This window comes from Schistocerca gregaria, chromosome 2, assembly GCF_023897955.1.
Source record: "Schistocerca gregaria isolate iqSchGreg1 chromosome 2, iqSchGreg1.2, whole genome shotgun sequence".
In the NCBI taxonomy this organism is placed as follows: domain Eukaryota; kingdom Metazoa; phylum Arthropoda; class Insecta; order Orthoptera; family Acrididae; genus Schistocerca; species Schistocerca gregaria.
The window spans coordinates 983,991,978-984,017,579 of record NC_064921.1 but is presented as its reverse complement, the minus strand read 5'-3'; the positions used below and the strand labels follow the sequence as shown (position 1 = coordinate 984,017,579).

Here is a 25,602-nt window from a genome sequence, read left to right as displayed (position 1 = left end):
CTCATTACAAAGTCTCTCATAACTTTTATCAGCAGATATGCTGCAAGCACTTAAAGTGCTCTAAATTCCATAATTACTGTATCCTTATCTGAAAAAAATTCTCAAAACAATCTAAAAACTTCCAAAATTAAGCTACTGTAACTGAAGAACAGTAAGACATACTTCTTCATACTAAGTCCCATGAATCTTGATTCTTTAATGGATTTCTTACTTTGTAACACTGTTGCCTATAAAATAAATATGCATCCATTGTGGAAGTGAGGAAGTTTTCAATTTGTCTTTGTAACAGATTATTGGCTAAGAAGATTTTGTAACTGCCAAATTGCAATTTTTTTGCTATCTACCTTTTAAATGTCCCATTTTCTGTTTAAATGTTTGTAGTGATTCTAGTTGTTTTATCATTTTGGCATCTGTGTACAAGAAATTTCTGCTAACTAATTTTGATAACAAGTACCGATCATGGAAATAGGTTGAATTTAGTACCACCAAATTATTCTGTTGCTACGTTGTAACATGCCGCTCTTTTCTCCAAGGCTTCTCACTTTGAGTGAAAACAGGTATGTAATGTTATCATACAAGCATTTACTCTCTAAAACAGCTTTAATGCACTAATTACTGCTTTCATGACCAAATTATATTAATCTGTCATAGACTGCACATCCACAAACTTCCAAGTTTTGTAGTATGTACTCTCATATGGCAATCATCAAGTGATTTATTTCAGTAAGTTTTATTTATCCATATCCAGACAGTTTTTGAGATTTTTTAAAATCCAAGTCATTAGAAATACTCTAATATGCTTCCTGATTACCTATTGTTTTGAACTTGTCTTATACATTCCTTTTGGGAATGGTGACAATACCACCCAAAACTGTAGCTCTTAACTGCTTTAAGAAAGGAATTCAGTGTCATAGAAAAACTCTCCTATAAAATGGCATAAACTATTTCAAGAAAGAAATCTAGGACCAGGCTAAACTTGTCTAATGTAAAATTTGGCTAGTCGCATGTTGTACATAAAATGTAAGTAATTATACTCTCCATCTTCATCTGTTAACAGAACAAAAAGGATATTTAGCACATGGTGCCGAAAACTATTTCCATTATTCACTGACTCCTAAATTATATGCAGATGATCAGTATTAATAGGTTTTGTAACTCAGTGAATTGTTTAATTTTATGCAGGCAAGGAATACTGTACTAAATTTCTCACAAAATTTTACAGATACAATATATTAATATGATAATCCAAAATACCATGTAAAATGCATTAGGTATAAATCAGTGTTGAAAAATTTTGAAGTCCAACCAATGCAACACTGAGAGAACTTGATAATATTGAAATAAATAATCTACCCATGTTTTTCAGTACATTAGGCTGAGCCAATCTCCTAAATACCATTAATCCCTTGACGAATAAATTTTCTACTGGTATTGATGATGTACTGGATTATATTATAAAGATTGATAGATACGAAGCCCACACTTACTACAGTAGTACAAGTCTATATGCCAACTAGCTCTGCAGATGATGAAGAAATTGAAGAAATGTATGATCAAATAAAAGAAATTATTCAGATAGTGAAGGGAAATGAAAATTTAATAGTCATGGGTGACTGGAATTCGGCAGTAGGACAAGGGAGAGAAGGAAACGTAGTAGGTGAATTGGGACTGGGGCAAAGAAATGAAAGAGGGAGCTGCCTGGTAGAATTTTGCACAGAGCACAACTTAATCATAGCTAACACTTGGTTCAAGTACCATAAAAGAAGGCTGTATACATGGAAGAAGCCTGGAGATACTGACAGGTTTTAGATACATTATATTATGGTAAGACAGAGATTTAGGAACCAGGTTTTAAATTGTAAAACATTTCCAGGGGCAGATGTGGACTCTGACCACAATTTATTGGTTATGACCTGTAGACTAAAACTGAAGAAACTGCAAAAAGGTGAGAATTTAAGGTGATGGGACATGAATAAAGTAAAAGAACCAGAGCTTGTACAGAGTTTCAGGTAGAGCATAAGGGAACAATGGACAGGAATGGGGGGAAGAAATGCAGTAGAAGAAGAATGGGTAGCTTTGAGGGATGAAGTAGTGAAGGCAGCAGAGAATCAAGTAGGTAAAAAGACAAGGGCTAGTAGAAATCCTTGGGTAACAGAAGAAATATTGAATTTAATTGATGAAAGGAGAAAATATAAAAATGCAGTAAATGAAGCAGGCAAAAAGGAATACAGACGTCTCAAAAATGAGATCAACAGGAAGTGCAAAATGGCTAAGCAGGGATGGCTAGAGGACAAATGTAAGGATGTAGAGGCTTATCTCACTAGTGGTAAGATAGATACTGCTTACAGGAAAATTAAAGAGACCTTTGGAGATAAGAGAACCACTTGTATGAACAACAAGAGCTCAGATGAAAACCCAGTTCTAAGCAAAGAAGGGAAAGCAGAAAGGTGGAAGGAGTATATAGAGGGTATATACAAGGGCGATGTACTTGAAGACAATATTATAGAAATGGAAACGGATGTAGATGAAATGGGAGATATGATACTGCGTGAAGAGTTTGACAGAGCACTGAAAGACCTGAGTTGAAACAAGGTCCCCGGAATAGACAACATTCCATTGGAACTACTGACGGCCTTGGGAGAGCCAGTCCTGACAAAACTCTACCATCTGGTGAGGAAGATGTATGAGACAGGCGAAATACTCTCAGACTTTAAGAAGAATATAATAATTCCAATCCCAAAGAAAGCAGGTGTTGACAGATGTGAAAATTACCGAACTATCAGTTTAATAAGTCACAGCTGCAAAATACTAACGCGAATTCTTTACAGACGAAAGGAAAAACTAGTAGAATCCGACTTCGGGGTAGATCAGTTTGGATTCCGTAGAACAGTTGGAACACGTGAGGCAATACTGACCCTACGACTTATCTTAGAAGCTAAATTAAGGAAAGGCAAACCAACGTTTCTAGCATTTGTAGACTTAGAGAAAGCTTTTGACAATGTTGACTGGAATACTCTCTTTCAAATTCTGAAGGTGGCAGGGGTAAAATACAGGGAGCGAAAGGCTATTTACAATTTGTACAGAAACCAGATGGCAGTTATAAGAGCCGAGGGACATGAAAGGGAAGCAGTGGTTGGGAAGCGAGTGAGACAGGGTTGTAGTCTCTCCCCGATGTTATTCAATCTGTATATTGAGCAAGCAGTGAAGGAAACAAAAGAAAAATTCAGAGTAGGTATTAAAATCCATGGAGAAGAAATAAAAACTTTGAGGTTCGCCGATGAGATCGTAATTCTGTCAGAGACAGCAAAGGACTTGGAAAAGCAGTTGAATGGAATGGACAGTGTCTTGAAAGGAGGATATAAGATGAACATCAACAAAAGCAAAATGAGGATAATGGAATGTAGTCGAATTAAGTCGGGTGATGCTGAGGGAATTAGATTCGGAAATGTGACACTTAAAGTAGTAAAGGAGGTTTGCTATTTGGGGAGCAAAATAACTGATGATGGTCAAAGTAGAGAGGATATAAAATGTAGACTGGCAATGGCAAGGAAAGCGTTTCTGAAGAAGAGAAATTTGTTAACATCGAGTATAGATTTTAGTGTCAGGAAGTCATTTCTGAAAGTATTTGTATGGAGTGTAGCCATGTATGGAAGTGAAACATGGACGATAAATAGTTTGGACAAGAAGAGAATAGAAACTTTCGAAATGTGGTGCTACAGAAGAATTCTGAAGATTAGATTGGTAGATCACATAACTAATGAGGAAGTATTGAATAGGATTGGGGAGAAGAGAAGTTTGTGGCACAACGTGACCAGAAGAAGGGATCGGTTGGTAGGACATGTTCTGAGGCATCAAGGGATCACCAATTTAGTATTGGAGGGCGGCATGGAGGGTAAAAATCGTAGAGGGAGACCAAGAGATGACTACACTAAGCAGATTCAGAAGGATGTAGGTTGCAGTAGGTACTGGGAGATGAAGAAGCTTGCACAGGATAGATTAGCATAGAGAGCTGCATCAAACCAGTCTCAGGACTGAAGACCACAACAACAACAACATTATAAAGATATCAGCAAGACACATGCTCTTTCCTTTGCTGCATATCTGCAGTTCATCTTTATCAAGTGGGGTCTTTCCAAAGCAGCTAAAAACAACAAAAACAGTTCCCCTATATGAAAATGGTGATCAGCATTATATGGGTAACTATAACCACATCTGTCATCAAGAGTGTGTATAATAACATTTCAAAAAATTACTCCTCAAACTGGAAAACAATTGGCCAAGGAGTCTCACAGGGTTTGATGTTTATTTGTTTATTTATTTATTTATATCCCATAAATCCAATACATAACAAACCCTCTTGCATGAGGAGATATACGTATAAGACACCTACACTTCATCTGGTGTAGACAAAATTACACTTAACAAAAGTTAAAATAAAGGTGGATCCAAATAGCAACATAAAAGACATAGTAATGGTAACAATGATTACGACTACTGTAAAGCATAAGAGTTCATCAGAGTTAATTAAAAGAAAAAATCAATTAGAGTTAACACAACTGAAATATTATTCAACTGAATAAAATTAGATGGTGTATGAGATGTTGTTTAAATTTGCGAAGTTCATGGACAACGGATTTTAGTGATGGTGTGATAGCATTGAACACCTTCCAGCTCATGTAAGGGACCTCTTCTTGTACAATACTAATGTTTTTTTAATTTATAGTAGGAGGTCCATATTCCTCCTGGTATTGTGAGTATGCTATGAATCATTGGTTGCTCACTTTCACCAGTGAAACATAACAAGGAACAGGTATATTGACATGTAGTTGTCACACACACACATACACACAAAACATTGTGTTACCTAGACACACAATGCTGGGGTTGTAGTGTGGCAGGTGGACTAGGGTGCGGCAAGAGCTGTGTCAGGTGAGATGAGTAGAGGGAAGGCAGGAAGCACGAAGAGGTTTCGGGGATGGTTAGCTAGTAGCTCTGAGGGAGGCAGCAGGTGTTCTGGCTGGGAATATGGGAGTGAGGGCTGATACATGCATGGGCTAGGTATGTGATACATATACCAAAGCCAGTGAGGTGCAGTGCATGTTGAGGATATGTTGAGGCATGAACTGGGAGGGGGCCATAGGGCAACTGAATAGGGAATTGTTGAATAGAGAGTGTGGGGATAGTGGTTTAGAGTGAGGGGAAACTATATAAACAAATTCACTGCATAGCTGTGAGCATCCAAATGGCATTTTCCTCCTTGGGTCGTCTAGAGGAATCCTTCCTGGGCATCTAAAACCCTAAATCCATCATCCAGTTGAGGTTCACTGGTGATGTCATCATGATCTGCCTTCAGTATCAAGACACCCTATCCTCATTCCTCCACAATGTGAATACCTTCTCTCCCAACTACTTCACCTGGCTCCTCTAAAATCAATGTGGCATCTTCCTGAATGTTGACCTTCACCTCTCTGATGGCTCCATCCACACCTCTGTCCATATTAAATCCACTAACCACCTATAGTACCTACATTTTGACAGCTGTCACTCTTCCATAACAAAAAACCTGTTGCACACAGTCTAGCCACTCATGAATCTGCAGTACAAGAATTCTAGAATTTCTTTGCCCAGTATGCTGAAAGCCTCAGGTTGGTGTTCACAGATAGGCATTACCACCAAACCTATTCCAAAGACATATTTCTCATGTCGTATCTGCAAACTCGCGGAGTCCTCCCACCACCCAGTGGAAAAATTGAAAATGAGATTTAAGTGGGGGTTCCGACCCTTGAGTGGTTTCTGCCTTGTCACCAGATTTTGGAGCTTACGTATGTGTCTAGTATCAATTACTGCTGAAATATTTCCATGTGATGAATAATATTCTTAAAGACTGTGTCAAATGACTCCGTATCCATGCTAGCCACTAATTCGAGGTGTGACATTTATAATCTCATTTTAATCAGGTTTTTACATTTGTACGTGTCACAGATTTCCTTTTGTAAACAGTGTTTTTCAGTACTATCCATATACACATGATGTTTTTCACTGGAGAGATGGCACTAGCCAGATATAGTTTTAAAGTTGAAAGCACATGAGGGGTGGTGGCGCCATCTAAGCACTTTATATAAATGGGACCTCCAGCGCCTAGCAGCGAGGTGCCGACTCACCTCATAAAATGTTGCCCGCAGTAGGCACTGAAACATCAGGAAGGAGAAGAAGTTTTATATATGGACCACGGCAATTCAGCCCGGAAGTTTTAATTAATGATGACTATATGGAAATGTTGCTAAAGTCACCTGTTCAATTTAAATTAAGAATGGGTTCAGTTTTATATATGTGTATGTATTTTCAGAAAAACGTGTCACCATGCTGACCTTTGCACCGAAGCAAAGGGAGTTGAAGTGAAGTAAGGGTTGACTGTAGTGACATGTATCAGGAGAAAAGGCTGTCACACTATAGCCCTTCAATCTCAAGTAAAGAATAATATGTTGTTTGAAGTGAAGTAATATTCACATTAACAGGTGTGTTATCTGTTATGTGAAGGAAGGTAAAGTTTTGACAGTAATAATGTTGTGGCTGCTCTGGGGTGTAATTCTTAGAGTCGTTTTGTGAATATCTAAATCTACATCTCTAATCTACTGTTCACACTTAAGTTTTTCAAACCAGTGTCAGACTATTTCTCTGCTGTTCCACTCTCCAACGGCACATGGGAAAAATGAACACTTAAATCTTTCTGTAAGAGCTCTGATTTCTCTTATTTCACTACAATGATCATATGTAAGTTGGTGACAATAAACTGATTTCACATTCAGAGGAGAAGGCTGATGAATGCAATTTCATTAAAAGATCTCATAGCAATGTAAAATGCCTTTGTTTTAATAATAACCACCCAATTCACTTACCATATCTATGATACTTCTCCTTTATTTTACAGTAATACAAAATGACCTGTCCTTTTTCGAAATTTTTCAGTGTTCTCTGTCAATGCTACCTGGCAAGGAACTCACACTACACAGAAATACTCTAGCAGAGAATGAACAGGCAAAATATAGACAGTCTCTAGAATGAAATTTTCACTCTACAGTGGAGTGTGCACTGATATGAAACTTCCTGACAGATTAAAACTGTGTGCTGGACTGAGACTCGAACTCAGGACCTTTGCCTTTCGCAGGTAAGTGCTCTACCAACTGAGCTACCCAAGCACGACTCACACCCCATCCTCACAGCTTTGATTCCACCAGTACCTCATCTCCTACCTTCCAAACTTCACAGAATCTCTCCTGCAAACCTTGCAGAACCAGCACTCCTGGAAGAAAGGATATTCCGGAGACATGGCTTAGCCACAGCCTGGGGGATGTTTCTAGATTGAAATTTTCACTCTACAGCAGAGTGCCTGAGAAAGACTAAGGTCCTGAGTTCGAGTCTCGGTCCGGCGCACAGTTTTGATCTGCCAGGAAGTTTTATAGACAGTCTCTTTAGTATACAACATTGTCTACTTGATTGTTCCAATTTAAGTTGTTCATAATATTGTAATTCACAGTATTTAGTTGAACTGATACCCAAATTTAATTTATTTTTTTTCATATTCATGTGGATAACCTCACATTTTTCCTTACTCAGCTATCATATATAAGTCATTTTGCAATTGGTTTTGATCTTCTGACAACTTTAGTGGATGGTAAATGACAGCACTACCAGCAAACAACTGAAAATTGCTGCTGAGATTATCTCCGAAATCATTCATACAGTTACAGAGCAGCAAAGAGCCTATAACATTTTCTTGTGGAATGCTGGATATCACTTCTGATTTACTCAATGGTTTTCTGTTGTACTGTGACCTTTCTGACAAAAAAATCATGAATACAGTCACACAACTGAATTCTATTCCAAATCAACATCAGTGATGCAGGTCTGTAATTCACTGAATTACTCCTATTTACTTCCTGGAGTATTTGTGTGACTTGTGCTAATTTCATGTCTCTTGGTATGGATCTTTCATTAAGGATGATTGCTAATTAGGGGCTTTTGTATCAGCTTACTCTTAAAGGAACCTGATTGGCATGCTATCTGGACCAAAAGACTTACTTTTATTAAGTGATTTAAGATTTTTCAGTACACCAATGATATCTATTTCTAAGCTACTATGTTGACTGTTGTTCTTCATTCAAATTCTGGAATACTTCCTTTGTCTTCTTTGCTGAAGGAATTTCAGAAAACGTTGTTTAATAGCTCCACTTTAGTTGTCAGCATCAGCAGCATTACCACTGGTATCATACAGCGAAAGTATTGATTGTGTCTTGCCCCTGGTGTACTTTACATATGAGCAGACCTTTTTTGCTTTTTCTGTCATGTTTTGAGACAGAGTTTCATTCTGCAAACTGTTAAAAGCATCTCACATTGAAGTCCACACTAAGTTTCAGTAAAACATTGCCAATCTTGGAGATGTTGTATTCTTTTAAAGTGTTCTGGCCTATTTTGTGTACCATGGGGGGAGGGGGGGGGGGAGATCAATACCATCTTTTGTTAATTTATTCAGTATGAATCTTTCAGCTGCCTCAGATACAGATACTATTTCTGTGAATTCAAACCACATCTGTTGTACACTTACGTGGTTAGTTGGGAGGGTGTGGAGACTGTCTCTTAGTGAGATGTCACACAAATTGGTATCTGTCTTCTTTTTAAAGAGATATATCTTGCATTTCCTTTTGATGTTTGCTTGTTACAGTGGTCAATATCGCTGCAATGAACTTATGGTCACTAATCCCCATATCTGTCAAGGCAAAGCAGGGATTTAATAAAGTAATAATATAGTAAGGATGAAGAATTTAATGGAATAATAATGAAGCAGTAAAGTGACAAAATATAGTGAAGAATATGAGGTAATGAAGTGGTAAAGATATAATAATGAAGTGAGTAATAAAAAATACGAGAAGAATCTTGTAATGCAGTGATGGTTAGGACAACAGTTAAGGATCCTGTCTTTATAGTAGTTAATTTTTCTGAATGCACTCCATTAGTTAACAAGTTGTAAGTAAAGAATTAGACGGCACAACAGACTTTCATAAGTAATAAAATATGACTATCTATGAAAAGTATTGATTTTGCTGTATAAAATATCTATGCAGTTTAAGGTAGTAATTTGACAATCTCTGTAAAAGTTTTGGCACTGAGATTAAAAATAATTTAATAGTTTCCAATAATAATTGTAATTAAAATATAAAATAAAATTATTTAAAATGCTCAGTGAAATCTTAAATTATATGAAAGTTCATTAGAAACATACTGCTGCAGAATTTGTTTTCAAGATACTGATAAGCTTTCCTCATAAAATACGTGTAATTAATGTTTTTGTACAAATGACTTGAAGTAGTAATGAATTAGGAAAAATGTCATGTTGTGAACTTCATTAAATACCAAAACTGGAGAAAAATCAGGACAGAAATTAATAACAGATATTCAGCAATCTTTAAGAAATGAAAAGTTGAAAATGAAGCATTACTTTGGTCTCAAGATCAGTTGGACCACAGGGGTAGCATCCATCTAATTAATTTGATATTTTTGCTAAAGATTTTAAAATTATGACGTCTATTTGTCTGGAGTAGGAACATTGTCTTTCAGGTATATTTTACATTTAGTGTATATTAAAAACAAAGATTCCAAGGCTTACCAAGCGGGAAAGCGCCAGTAGATAGGCACAATGAATAAAACATACACAAAATTTCGAGCTTTCGCAACCGGCGGCTGCTTCGTCAGGAGAGAGGGAAGGAAAAGGAAAGATGAAAGGATGTCGGTTTTAAGGGAGAGGGTAATGAGTCATTCCAATCCCGGGAGCGGAAAGACTTACCTTAGGGGGAAAAAAGGATAGGTATATACTCGTGCACACACACACAAACACACACACACACACACACACACATATCCATCCATACATACACAGACACAAGCAGACATATTTAAAGGCAAAGAGTAAGCGCAGAGATGTAAGTCGAGGCGGAAGTGTGGAGGCAAAGATGTTGTTGAAAGACAGGTGAGGTATGAGTGGCGGCAACTTGAAATTACCAGATATTGAGAAGAGAGGATATACTGAAGGGCAAGTTCCCATCTCCGGAGTTCGGATAGGTTGGTGTTGGTAGGAAGTATCCAGATAACTCGGACGGTGTAACACTGTGCCAAGATGTGCTGGCCGTGCACCAAGGCATGTTTAGCCACAGGGTGATCCTCATTAACAACAAACACTGTCTGCCTGTGTCCATTCATGCAAATGGACAGTTTGTTGCTGGTCATTCCCACATAGAAAGCGTCACAGTGTAGGCAGGTCAGTTGGTAAATCACGTGGGTGCTTTCACATGTGGCTCTGCCTTTGATCGTGTACACCTTCCGGTTTACAAGACTGGAGTAGGTGGTGGTTGGAGGGTGCATGGGGCAGGTTTTACACCGGGGGCGGTTACAAGGGTAGAAGCCAGAGGTTAGATCCATCCTTCATGAAATCCTCCCCACTCCACCAAGAGTGTCTTTCCGCCGTCCACCTAACCTTCGTAACCTCTTGGTTCATCCCTATGAAATCCCCAAACCAACTTCCCTAACCTCTGGCTTCTACCCTTGTAACCGCCCCCAGTGTAAAACCTGCCCCATGCACCCTCCAACCACCACCTACTCCAGTCTTGTAAACCGGAAGGTGTACACGATCAAAGGCAGAGCCACATGTGAAAGCACCCACGTGATTTACCAACTGACCTGCCTACACTGTGACACTTTCTATGTGGGAATGACCAGCAACAAACTGTCCATTTGCATGAATGGACACAGGCAGACAGTGTTTGTTGTTAATGAGGATCACCCTGTGGCTAAACATGCCTTGGTGCACGGCCAGCACATCTTGGCACAGTGTTACACCATCCGAGTTATCTGGATACTTCCTACCAACACCAACCTATCCGAACTCCGGAGATGGGAACTTGCCCTTCAGTATATCCTCTCTTCTCAATATCTGGTAATTTCAAGTTGCCACCACTCATACCTCACCTGTCTTTCAACAACATCTTTGCCTCCACACTTCCGCCTCGACTTACATCTCTGCGCTTACTCTTTGCCTTTAAATATGTCTGCTTGTGTCTGTGTATGTATGAATGGATATGTGTGTGTGTGTGTGTGTGTGTGTGTGTGTGTGTGTGTGTGTGTGTGCGCGCGAGTATATACCTATCCTTTTTTCCCCCTAAGGTAAGTCTTTCCGCTCCCGGGATTGGAATGACTCATTACCCTCTCCCTTAAAACCCACATCCTTTCATCTTTCCTTTTCCTTCCCTCTCTCCTGACGAAGCAGCCGCCGGTTGCGAAAGCTCGAAATTCTGTGTGTGTGTTTGTGTGTTTTATTCATTGTGCCTATCTACTGGCACTTTCCCACTTGGTAAGTCTTGGAATCTTTGTTTTTAATATACTTTTCCCATGTGGAAGTTTCTTTCTATTTTATTTACATTTAGTGTATTGATTACTGATAAATGTTTCTTTGATCGTTGTTTTCCTTATATTCACCAATATGGACATTGAGACATGTAAGTGCAGTGCTATAAAGAACCATAAAGGATCCTCAAAAAGAAGTAATGGAGGCTGAGGGGGAGTTAAAATAAAAATTGGAGCCCCTTTTTCCAGAATTTGAGGATGCAGTGAGTAAACAGGTGGATAGTGAAATTTTGTTAGATAGTTGTATAAATGGAAATGAGCCAGGAGGCCCCTTGCTGGGCAGGTCCGGGTGCCTTGGTGCAGGTCTTATTACATTCGATGCCACATTGGGCGACCTGCATGCCAGGTGGGGATGAAATGATGGTGAAGACAACACAACACCCAGTCCCTGAGCAGAGAAAATCTGCGACCCAGCCAGGAATCGAACTCGGGCCTGTAGGACTGCAATCTGTCATGCTGACCACTCAGCTATCAGGGTGGACAATAGTTGTATAAAATACATTTTAAGGTTAATGTGGAACACTGTGGAGAATCTAAAAGTTATTTCAAGAATTGGTGGAAATACTTTTCCAAAAAAATTTTAATTCTTGGTAAAATTTTGCAACTTAAATGTTGACATTTGCATTTCTTGAAAATTTGTAATTATCTATTGTTGAACAATGATCAGCTTTACATTTACTATTTAAATTTAGGCATATTGTGAGGAGTTTATTGTATGTCATAACGGTAGCTCATTTTAAAATGTATGTCTTAAACACAGATTGTGAAATGTTGGTGAGTAGCTATTGTTGATTTTACAATGTATTATCCAGTTAAATATTTTCATTATTTATCCATATAATCCAATGGGGATGATGATGTAACAAAATGAGCTGGATCCACCCAGATGTCATTATTCCACTACTGACAATATTGTAATTTTTATTTATTTATCTCATTTCTGGAATGACATACAACAGTTTAAAAAAAGTCCCTTTGTTATTCTTGCTGAAATTGATAAAACATTATTGTTTGCAACATACTTATTGGATTACTGGTGCTGATAACAAGATTGGTGTGCCTAAACATAATTTTTATGAGTAACTCTTCTTAATTTGAGGAGTTGTATTAACATGTGGAGATAGGATTTGGGGTGAGCCAATAAGTAAATCTGAATCTACCTAGAGTAAGCATCTCCTCTTCCAAAAACATCTTATTTCAAAAGTTATTCATAACTGAAGTTTTGGTCTTCTAGTATGTTCAGTTTTTTATGTAGTGCTTATTTCCAATACTAAGTGACCTGGTTTTGTAGCCCTGATTTATTCCAATTACAAAAACGCCCACTTGTACTAAAAAGACTTGTTAGTTTGCAGACCATTTTGTCTAGAAAAGTACATAAATTAGCCAAATGTTCCAGGAATTTGCAGTTCTCTTGGCATTGTACATTGCGATCACAGTGTAATACTTACAGTTTTGTCAAATTTCCAGTTATCCATAGATAAACCATATTATGTCTTTGTTTATTGTAGTATTATGTTCACTAATTCTGCTCTTTTCCTCATCGTAAGGTAACAGTTATTAGCAAAATTCATAAATTAATCATACACTCTTCTCTAAGTAGGAGTAGAACATAATGGATACAGGCACACACTTTTCATCAGCAACATCTAAATATTTAAATGTCATCATCAGTCTGAATGAGTTATTCAACATATGAACTGCTCCATGTTAAAGTCATCCGTTTTAGTTACTTTATGGTACAGTGAGTAGCCAAATGGATGTTGCTTATATTTTGTATAGCTTGAAACTATGTAGAGAAAGTGAACTAAAAATTTGTAACTGTCAGATATTTTACGAGGGGATGTGCACACACACTTGTGATGTATAAACTGCACAGATTATCTCAGACAAGCTGATCATCATCATAATACTAGTGCCAATAAATGTGAAAATGTGTTAAGCTAGGTGATGAAGTGTCAACTTCTCATTAACCCAGATTACAGCAAGACAACAGATACTAGCACCAGAGCTACTGATGAACAATGCAGTCACAGGTGACACTCATGATATATCTCAAAGCTAGGACAGAGAATTATTAACAGAGCTGACTTTTGATGTGTACATGTTTTACAAGTATCATAAATTCATGACATTCCTTTGAATAAAATATTTGTGCATAAACTATTTGGTTACTGTCATCAGCTAACAGTAAACTTCACTAAGAGTAAGAAAGTTAAGCAAGAAACAGAGTGAATGAGAATTAGTTATTTTATGTGACAACCATATACACATTATGAATGAGAATAGCTCACAAAAGAAAAAAAATAATATTGGCACCAGGGTTGGTTAAAGAACAAGCAGGATAATTCTAGCTTGCAGTCTTACATTGCCTTTTTTCTGAATGATCAATGCCTCACATTCAAGTACATTTTAAAAATACAATGTTTTGGGTGAAATAAGGAAAATGTTAATACAGTCATAAATGTACATTTCAAGAAATTGATTATTATTGAGATTAAATGAAATTAGAAAATCTGAATATCAAAGGTCATATGATTGATTTACAACTGAAACTCAGTGGAATGACACCGATCTGTTTCTAAACTGCCCTCATAGAAAAAATATGATAAAAGTGAGAAAAGATATTTTTAAGCTGCAAGCCTTACAAAAATGTTTCTGAAAGGTTATAACACATTATGCTTCAAGTAAATGTATTTTTCCCACATTTCTTCTTTTCTGTTAATGCATTTTGGAAGAGTAATGACTTTGCATCCACTCAGCTGCAGTAAAGGCACTGAAGCAAAATGAAATACTGAGAAAGAAGAATTCTCTTTGACATGAAGTAGGACAACATCTCACTAATTTTCAGCAATCAACACAAGTTTAGATTAGATTAGATTAGATTTACTTTCATTCCAGCTGATCTGTAGTCAGAAGGTCCTCCAGGATGTAGAACATGCCAGAAAAATAATAATACTTGACAAATATTTATAACTGAAACAAATAAGCTAATGTACCTTCCACAGGTCCCAAGTGGAATGATCGTCATTTTTTTAATGAACACTATATGAAAGAATCATTCTACAAACACTCATTTACTAAGATCGCATTAATGCACTGAATTTAAAATTTAAAAAAATAGTTTTTTTTATTTATACCAAATTAAACATCTAATAGAATTGCTACAATGCTTATTTACAATGAACACATTGTTGTGTTGTTGTTGTGGTCTTCAGTCCTGAGACTGGTTTGATACAGCTCTCCATGTTACTCTATCCTGTGCAAGCTTCTTCATCTCCCAGTACCTACTGCAACCTACATCCTTCTGAATCTGCTTAGTGTATTCATCTCTTGGTCTCCCACTATGGTTTTTACCCTCCACGCTGCCCTCCAATACTAAATTGGTGATCCCTTGAGGCCTCAGAACATGTCCTACCAACCGATCCCTTCTTCTGGTCAAGTTGTGCCACAAACTTCTCTTCTCGCCAATCCTATTCAATGCTTCCTCATTAGTTATGTGATCTATCCATCTAATCTTCAGAATTCTTCTGTAGCACCACATTTTGAAAGCTTCTATTCTCTTCTAGTCCAAACTATTTATCGTCCATGTTTCACTTCCATACATGGCTACACTCCATACAAATACTTTCAGAAATGACATCCTGACTCTTAAATCTATACTCGATGTTAACAAATTTCTCTTCTTCAGAAACGTTTTCCTTGCCATTGCCAGTCTACATTTTATATCCTCTCTACTTTGACCATCATCAGTTATTTTGATCCCCAAATAGCAAACCTCCTTTACTACTTTAAGTGTCTCATTTCCTGATCTAATTCCCTCAGCATCACCCGACTTAATTCGACTACATTCCATTATCCTCATTTTGCTTTTGTTGATGTTCATCTTATATCCTCCTTTCAAGACACTGTCCATTCCATTCAACTGCTCTTCCAAGTCCTTTGCTGTCTCGGACAGAATTACAATGTCATCGGCGAACCTCGAAGTTTTTATTTCTTCTCCATGGATTTTAATACCTATTCCGAATTTTTCTTTTGTTTCCTTTACTGCTTGCTCAATATACAGATTGAATAACATCAGGGAGAGGCTACAACCCTGTCTCACTCCCTTACCAACCACTGCTTCCCTTTCGTGTCCCTCGACTCTTATAACTACCATCTGGTTTCTGTACAAATTGTAAATAGCCTTTTGCTCCCTGTATTTTACCCCTGCCACCTTTAGAATTTGAAAGAGAGTATTCCAGTGAAAATTGTCAAAAGCTTTCTCTAAGTCTACAAATGCTAGAAACATAGGTTAGCCTCTCCTTAATCTTTCTTCTAAGATAAGTCGTAAGGTCAGTTTTGCCTCACGTGTTCCAGTGTTTCTACAGAATCCAAACTGGTCTACACCATGGTCGGCTTCTACTAGTTTTTCCATTCGTCTCTAAAGAATTCGTCTTAGTATTTTGCATCTGTGGCTTATTAAACTGATTGTTCGGTAATTTTCACATCTGTCAACACCTGCTTTTTTTGGGATTGGAATTATTATATTCTTCTTGAAGTCTGAGGGTATTTCGACTCTCTCATACACCTTGCTCATCAGATGGTAGAGTTTTGTCAGGACTTTCTCTCCCAAGGCCGTCAGTAGTTCCAATGGAACTCTTCACACAATATCATATCTAACATTTCATCTTTATCTACATCCTCTTCCATTTCCATAATATTGTCCTCAAGTACATCAGCCTTGTATAGACTCTCTATATACTCCTTCCACCTTTCTGCTTTCCCTTCTTTGCTTAGAACTGGGTTTCCATCTGAGCTCTTGTTGTTCATACAAGTGGTTCTCTTATCTCCAAAGGTCTCTTTAATTTTCCTGTAGGCAGTATCTATCTTACCCCTAGTGAGATAAGCCTCTACATCCTTACATTTGTCCTCTAGCCATCCCTGCTTAGCCATTTTGCACTTCCTGTCAATCTCATTTTTGAGACATTTGTTTTCCTTTTTGCCTGCTTCATTTAGTGCCTTTTTATATTTTCTCCTTTCATCAATTAAATTCAATATTTCTTCTGTTACCCAAGGATTTCTACTAGCCCTTGTCTTTTTACCTACTTGATCCTCTGCTGCGTTCACTACTTCATCCCTCAAAGCTACCCATTCTCCTTCTACTGTATTTCTTTCCCTCCATTCCTGTCCATTGTTCCCTTTTGCTCTACCTGAAACTCTGTACAACCTCTGGTTCTTTCAGTTTATCCAGGTCCCATCTCCTTAATTTCCCACCTTTTTGCTGTTATTTCGGTTTTAATCTACAGGTCATAACCAATATATTGTGGTCAGAGACCACATCTGCCCCTGGAAATGTCTTACAACTTAAAACCTGGTTCGTAAAACTCTGTCTTACCATAATATAATCTATCTGATACCTTTTAGTATCTCCAGGGTTCTTCCATGTATACAATCTTCTTTCATGATTCTTAAACCAAGTGTTAGTTATGATTAAGTTGTGCTCTGTGCAAAATTCTACCAGGCGGCTTCCTCTTTCATTTCTTATCCCCAATCCATATTCACCTACTATGTTTCCTTCTCTCCCTTTTCCTACACTCGAATTCCAGTCACCCATGACTATTAAATTTTCGTCTCCCTTCACTATCTGATTAATTTCTTTTTTTTTTTTTTTTTTTTTTTTTTTTCATCATACATTTCTTCAATTTCTTCACCATCTGCAGAGCTAGTTGGCATATAAACTTGTACTACTGTAGTAGGTGTGGGCTTTGTATCTATCTTGGCCACAATAATGCGTTCACTATGCTGTTTGTAGTAGCTTACCCGCATTTCTATTTTCCTATTCATTATTAAACCTACTCCTGCATTACCCCTATTTGATTTTGTGTTTATAACCTTGTAGTCACCTGAACAGAAGTCTTGTTGCTCCTACCACCGAACTTCACTAATTCCCACTATATCTAACTTTAACCTATCCATTTCCCTTTTTAAATTTTCTAACCTACCTGCCTGATTAAGGGATCTGACATTCCACGCTCCGATCCGTAGAATGCCAGTTTTCTTTCTCCTGATAACGACGTCCTCTTGAGTAGTCCCCGCCCGGAGATCCGAATGGGGGACTATTTTACCTCCGGAATATTTTACCCAAGAGGATGCCATCATCATTTAATCATACAGTAAAGCTGCTCCCATGTGGAAGTTTCTTTCTATTATATATATAACATGACCAGATTGGTACCAGGTCCAGTAAAGATACAAATTCAAATTATAGCCATATTTACTTTATACTATAACTGAAAGGTTGAGTCCTTGCAAAATAGAAATAATTAAACATTTATAACATAATGTAGCCTTCTTTAAATTTCAAAATATTTACAGAGAATGTGTAAGTAGCTCACCTGAATATAAACCAACAAGAGGTGTTCGTGCACCACTGGCATTGCTGACAGCACTTCTCGTGAATGCACCACATGTTGGCATGGACTTTACAACTGAACCAGCAATGTTGCACAATCCCAGTGTAAACATTTCCTGTGTTGCATCAAGTGGTGCACCAGTTGCTGAAATTCAATTAAATACAAAGATGCCATTTCAATAATGAAGTACTCCATCACAACAATACCACAACTTTGACAGAGGCAACAAGTACAGGCTTGTGATGCAAATAACATCATACAGATAGTTAGAGCATAAAGACATCATTATTAACTAAAAAACACATAGTCATCATCATCAACAACAACCACATTTAAGACTGATTATGCCTTTCAGCATTCAGTCTGGATCATAGCACCCCTTAAAAAATTCCACCATGATCCCCTATTCAGAGCTAACATTGGTGTCTCTTCTGATGTTAAGTCTATTACTTCAAAATCATTCTTAACTGAATCCAGGTACCTTCTCCTTGGTCTACCCTGACTCCTCCTACCCTCTACTGCTGATGAGTCTCTTGGGTAACCTTGCTTCTCACATGTGTGTAACATGACCCCACCATCTAAGCCTGTTCACCCTGAATGCTACATCTATAGAGTTCATTCCCAGTTTTTCTTTAATTACCTCATTGTGGACACCCTCCTGCCATTGTTCCCATCTACTATTACCTGGAATCATCCTAGCTACTTTCATATCCGTAACCTCAACCTTATTGATAATGTAACCTGAGTCCACCCAGCTTTCGCTCCCATACAACAAAGTTGGTCGGAAGATTGAACAGTGCACAGATAACTTAGTCTTGGTACTGACTTCCTTCTTTCAGAAGAGAGTAGATTGTAGCTGAGTGCTCACTGCATTAGCTTTGCTACACCTCACCTTCAGTTCTTCCACTGTGTTGCCATCCTGTGAGAATATGCATCCTAAATACTTGAAACTGTCCACCTGTTCTAACTTTGTCCCTCCTATTTGGCACTCAGTTCCCCACTGACATTACTTTCGTTTTCGAGATGCTAATCTTCATACCATAGTCCTTACATTTCTGATCTAGCTCTGAAATATTACTTTGCAAACTATCAATTGAATCTACCATCACAACTAAGTTATCCGCATATGCGAGACTGCTTATTTTGTGTTCACATATCTTAATCTCACCCAGACAGTCTATTGTTTTCAACATATGATCCATAAATAATATGAACAGCAGTGGAGACAGGTTGCAGCCTTGTCTTGTCCCTGAAACTACTTCGAACCATGAACTCAATTTACTGTCAACTCTAACTGCTGCCTGACTATCTATGTAAAGACCTTTAATTGCTTGCAAAAGTTTGCCTCCTATTCCATACTCTCATAGAACAGACAATAACTTCCTAATAGTAAACTGGTCATATGCCTTTTCTAGATCTATAAAGCACAGATGCAATTTCCTGTTCCACACGTAACACTTCTGCATTATTTGCCGTAAGCTAAAGATCTGGTCCTGACAACCTCTAAGAGGCCTAAACCCACACTGATTTTCATCCAGTTTGTCCTCAACTAATACTTGCACTTTCCTTTCAACAATACCTGAGAAGATTTTACCCACAATGCTGTTTAAAGAGATACCTCTGTAGTTGTTACAATCTTTTCTGTTTCCATGGTGTGATTACTGCTTTCGTCCAGTTTGATGGAACCTGTCCCGACTCCCACGCCATTTCAATAATCCTGTGTATCCATTTAAGACCTGACATTCCACTGTATATGATGAGTTCCGACTTAATTTCTTCCACCCCAGCCGCTTTATTGCACTGCAATCTATTGACCATTTTCTCCACTTCCTCAAATGTGATCTTATTTCCATCATCATTCCTATCCCATTGTACATTGAAATTTCAAACATTACTGATATTATGAAATGTGCTCCACTAACAAATTAATGTGACTGATTGCGATTTAAAATGTAAGGAAAAGATAGACTACTACTCGCCACAAAGATGATATGTTAAGTTGCAGACAGGCACAACAAAAAGATGCTTACACATTTGCTTTTGGCTATGGCTAATGTGTAAATGTCTTTTCATTGTGCCTACCTGAAACTCAATGTGTCATCTTTATGGTGAGTAGATCTATCATTTCCTTATGTTGTTAATATTCCAGACTGAATAAATTACATTTATCTATGTGTCTGGCTTAGTAAATTACATGGTGAAAACCTTGTGATCAGAGTTGTTTTAAAGAAAACTTCTTTATTTTTGAAAAATATTCATATTTCTCAAACTTGATTCCCATTGTGTCATCTAATTCCATTTTTGACAACTGATTCTCCTATGAATGTTCTATGAATTCTACATTATATAATGTTATTAATACTGGTAAAATAATGCAAACTCTATTAACTGGTAGATAACATTTGAAATCACCCATCTGGTTCCAGCCACCATGGTTGTCAGTCATACCAGGAATGCTATTCCTCTTTCTCGCAGTTTTCATTACCTTTATTCCAGAGTTAATCCATAATTTTGCTTTCCCTTTAGTTCCTGTCTTAAATTGTAGTCCTTTTTAGGTTAAACATTTTTTGTATAAAACAGAATAGCTTCTTTATTAACATGTTCTGTGAAAAGTTTATTTATTTATCAAATTAACTGTGTCTACTTCACACAACTATCACTGTGTTTCAGATGAGTTTTACAGCATGAAATATATAAGATATTATAAGTATTTACACTTACAGAAAGCTTTAGCTATTGCCACATTTGCAAGAACTGCTACCACAGGAACAAAAATTGTAGCGGAGCCAAGTTCCTTACACATCTCCACAAACCCTATTGTCTGGTTATTGTACACTGTAGAAAATGGTGGTAGTCCAAATGGAGGAAGACCAGGTGCTACTTTACCTAAAGAAAATTGAAGAATGTGAATGATAACAGTTACATGTTAGTTTGTTTGTGTTTCTAATTTTAGCTTCTTCATAATACTGAACAATAGCTGAAAAATAAATCTAATATCATGATATTAAGAAGTTGAAAATCTGATGAAAACAGTAAAAATAAAAGTTTTAATTCTGTATAAAGAATAACTAAAAATTTATTATATGAAAGGGCTTGTTAAAACTTAGCTTCAGGAGGTGTAAGTCTTAATGTTGCTGACAGACATATATAAAAGTACAAGAAACTATCCTAGCTTTTGGAACTACTAGCTTCTTCCTCAGGGTGGAAAGTGGGATAGATTTAGAATGGACGTGATTGTCACTCAGGCAATAGGATGAGGGCGACCCATCTATAAGGATGGCAAGGTGAAACAACCTTCCATCTGAAGCTAAGTATTGAAGTGACCAGTTTGACAATTCTATTTGTATGTGAATATATTTGTTTACATTCTTAAGTAATTACAATGACATGTGAAACATAAAACTCTGAATGTTTATGTGCACATCAAGTTATTTGCCATTAAAATTGTTTATGTATATTAATATATTTTTTTGGAAGAATAAATTGCACAAGGACTGCTGTCTTTTTCAGTGTGCCTTATTGTGACTCAATGCCTCCTCTATGTGGTGAGTAGCAATCTATCCTTTCTATACTGTAATATTCTATGCTGGACTTCCCAGAGTTTAATACATATTTTTTTATTTTTTTATGTAATTGTGATCAAGGGTGCTCATACAGCAGTTTGTAAGAGGGGGGTGGGGGCTGACCTGAAGGTATGGAGAATTTTTAATATTTTGGAAGAAAAATGGTGACTTTTAAGTAGCAATAAAAAGTTCCAGTTCCAACCCTGATAAAAACCTGTGTAATAGCAATTTTAAAATTACTTTCTTGAAAGAAAACCATCTGACTGAACCATATTTTTTCCATTCCTTGGGAGCTGGGGAGGGGGAGGGGTTGGCTTGCTGCCAGGTATGGGTGCCCTTGATTATAATGATATGTGAAGTATAAAATCCCTTAATATGTGTATATACATAAAGTTAGCAGACATAATATGAAAATATAACAATGTAGCACATCAAACATCTATTACCTTCATCACTTACATAGATTTAATAACAATATCTTTGCTTCACATATGCAAAAAACTGCAAACAAAATGAATGTACAGAAAACAGTGTCTTTTTTTATGAGTATTATGTATCAAGTTTACTTTTACAAATAGCAAAAAACAACTAAGAAATATATGAGCAAACAGAGAGATCACAAAGATGAAACATTGAGCTATAGAAATGCACAATAAAAGACTGTTACACATTTAGCTTTTGGCCAAACTTTTATTCAGAAAAGGAAACACAAAAGAAATCACAATTCACCCACACATGACCTCCACCTCTGGCTGTTCGGACTGGAATGCATTTGTCAAGTTGAACAGAAACAGCAACCTGGAGAGGGCGAGCAAGGGGAAGGAATAGCTGGGTGGGTGGGTGGGGGGGGGGATAAGAGCACTGTCTGGTGGAATGTGCAGGAATCACAAAAGGAAGCATGACAAGACTGCCACCACGCGGGAAACTTTTCCACAATTATCTAGTGACTTTTTTCTCTGCTGATTTGGGCATTGAAATCAAACCGAAAATTTTTTCTGTCCTATTTGGAGATCTTAGCCATTACTGACTAATGTTATCCAGAATTTCTCTGTTGCTTTGGGGTCTTTTTTATCTACAGTTATGGAGGTGTGTATGTTGATCATAGTCTATTTCTTGTTAGTGCACTGTTGTTAGCCTGCTGTTTATGGGGTCACTTCTCTGATTGAACTGACTAACTTCTTGTGTACCATAAAGGCCGAGACCAAAAGGGGGGCCCCCTCAGCAATATGTCTTTCTCTTTAAAATAACGTAATTTTCCTTATCCGGTGTGTCTTCATCTGTTATGCTTGCTTCCTGCAGGGCTAGTATAATTATCTTTTGTTTATCATATTTTAATGTTACGTTGTGCAGTTTTCCTGGTTGTATCAGTGTGTTTATGTCAAAGGTTCCAAGAAATGTAGAAGTTTTGTGTGGAAGTTTGCCACAGAACTGACTTTCTCTGTTATGATGTAAGCCCAGGTTCCCCAGAAACTGAGTACCTGGTTCCCATCTGTTGGTTGGACTGGTTAACACCTGGGGTATTGTTACTATTCCTCACTTGAGTCATCATGAGAGTAAACTGAAAAAAGACAAAAATAATGAGCAGTAGCAGAAAAGAAATTAGTGCTGATGCAACTTTAAAACTAGGGGCCACAAGTAGATTAAGTGAAGGAATTCTGTTATCTCAGAAGCAAAATAACTCCTGACAGATTGGGGAAGCAGGAATAAAAAGCAGACTAGAACAGGAAATGAGAGCATTCCTGGCCAAAAGATGTCTGCTAGTATCAAACATCAACCATAATCTGAGGAAGGCATTATTGAGAATGTATATTTGGAGCACAGCATTCTATAAAAGAGAACCATAGGTTGTGATGAAATTGGAAAATAAGAGATATGAAGCATCTGAAATGTAGTACTACTCAAGGATGTTGAAAGTTAGGTGGCCTGATAAGATAAGAAATGAGGAAATTCTCTACAGAATGGGCAAGGACATGAACACCTGAAAAATGTTGACTACACAATAGGATGATAAGGTGTGTGTTAAGACATCATGGAATACTGTCCATGGCACTTGAGGGAATCGTGTAGGGTAAGAACTGTAGGATGGCACAGAGATTAGAAAATATCAAGTAAAGAACTGCTGCTCTGAAATAAAGAGGTTGGCATGAGAGAGAAATTCATAGCAGGCCACATTAAAGCAGTTAGAAGACATAAAAAAGCAATAATCAAAGGTTTATGGATGAATGCAGGTTGTCTTTTTTTGTATATAGTATATGTTAGTCACAGAATGGAGATCTTTATTGGTGAGACACAGCTTCTAACTAAATTACAGAGAAGAACCACAAATTCCTCAAGAAACCCATTATCTTATATTATTATCATAATAATTAAATTTACAGTTTTTTATATGTTTATTATTATGGCTTTTCATGTAGTTCATCACTAGTCTTGTGCACCACAACATCATAAATAATTGTCTTTTCTTCCACTTCTCTTTGCCGCATAACAGTGCAGAATTGTGGAACAAAGGGATGAAATGATAGTGGTGCCAGAACAATACTCTTCCATAGGCTGTAAGGTGGTTTGCTGGATATAGATATAGATGAGGATATATACAGAAAACAATCCACATTGCAGCTGTCACTATCTGCTTTATGGGCTATAAACAGGAATTCCTACATTTGACTTTAAAAATCTCACATCTTACGTCTTGGGTAAAATCTTCAAAATTGGAATACTGGGGCAAATTCAAATAGCTCAAGAACAATTCTCAGGCCTTTTTTAATGCTATGTGTTGGTCCAGAGAGCAAAATTTCATTTAATATTTTCCAGTACTTTTGTTGTACTGTTGTCAGTTGTCAGTTGAGATGTCAATCACAAAGTTATTTTAATCAAAGTATAGGAGATTTCTCTCTGCTCTTTCCTTCTGGCACTTATTACAGACACTCTGCCAATCTGGCTACCACTCTCGTCCCCCTTGCTCTTATTCTGCCCTCTGCCCTTTTGTCTTATTTTTTAATCACATATGATTTTCAATTTGAAGCTGTTATATAACAAGGTACACTGAAGAAAGAGAAACTTACATTATAGCATGTGTAGATAGTTTTTGACAATATTGACTGGAATACTCTCTTTTGGATTCTAAAGACAGAAGAGATAAAATATCAGGAGCAAAAGGTGTTCTGCACCTTGTGTAAAAACCAGACTGCATTTATAAAAGTTGAAAAATATGAAAGGAAAACAGCAGTTCAGTGGGAAGTGTGACAGGATTGTAGTCTATCACCAATGTTATTCAATCTGTACATAAGCAAGCAGTAAAGGAAACCAAGGAAAAAATTTGGAAGAGAAATTAAATTTCCTGGATAGAAAAAAAATTAAGGTTTGATGATGACATTATAATTTTTCGTATATGATAAAAGACTTTGAGAACATTAGGATGGAATGGTTAGCTTCTTGAAAAGAGATTATAACATTAATATGAACAAAAGTAAAAATATGATGATTCAATGGAGTCAAATTAAATCGAGTGATGTTGAGAGAACTATATTAAGAAATGAGTCACTAAAAGTAGTGGGTTTGCTAAATGGACATAAAAATAACTGATGATGGCTGAAGTAGAGAGGACATGAAATACGAACTGGTAACGGCAAGAAAAGCATTTATGAAAAAGATAAAACTTTTAAAGTTGAATGTAAATTTAAGTGTTAGGAAGTCCTTTCTGAAAGTATTTGTCTGGAATACAACACAGTATGGAAGTGAAACTGCTATTCAGATTCAGATTCTATGATAAACAGTTCAGACAAGAAGAGTATAAAAGCTTTTGAAGTGCAGTAATACAGAAGAATGCTGCAGATTTGATGCTTAAATCACATAACTAATGAATTTAACTGGGGAGAATACAAGCAAAAACTTCAGGGCAGATTAATTTATGGTATACCTTAACAAAAAGAAAGAACTGGTTAATAGAACACATCTTGAGGTACCAAGGAGACATTAGTTTGATATTGGAGAAGAGTGTGAGGGGTAAAAACTGTAGAGGGAGGTCAGTATTTGACTAAGGTAAGGTCAGCTACATCTCACATCAGATATAAAGTCAATTAATTTACATTTTTTACAGTCATAATTTCCATTTAGTCTATAATAAACAACAGATTACTCCTCCATGTAAACTATCAGAGTTAGTATGTAATGTTTCTCAGGTTGTAGATATGCCAAAT

General features: G+C 37.0%; 1 protein-coding gene across 1 annotated transcript in view; it reads right to left on the bottom strand.

Annotated features, from left to right (window-relative positions):
• Nucleotides 1–25,602, bottom strand: part of LOC126335461 (sodium-independent sulfate anion transporter) — a 113,660-nt gene that overhangs the window by 15,400 nt on the left and 72,658 nt on the right. The window contains exons 6-7 of the mRNA XM_049998763.1: nt 20,565–20,729; nt 17,826–17,987 (exon numbers count right to left, since the gene is read on the bottom strand). Coding sequence (XP_049854720.1) covers nt 17,826–17,987; nt 20,565–20,729 — 327 coding nt within the window. The remainder of the gene's footprint in view (nt 1–17,825; nt 17,988–20,564; nt 20,730–25,602) is intronic.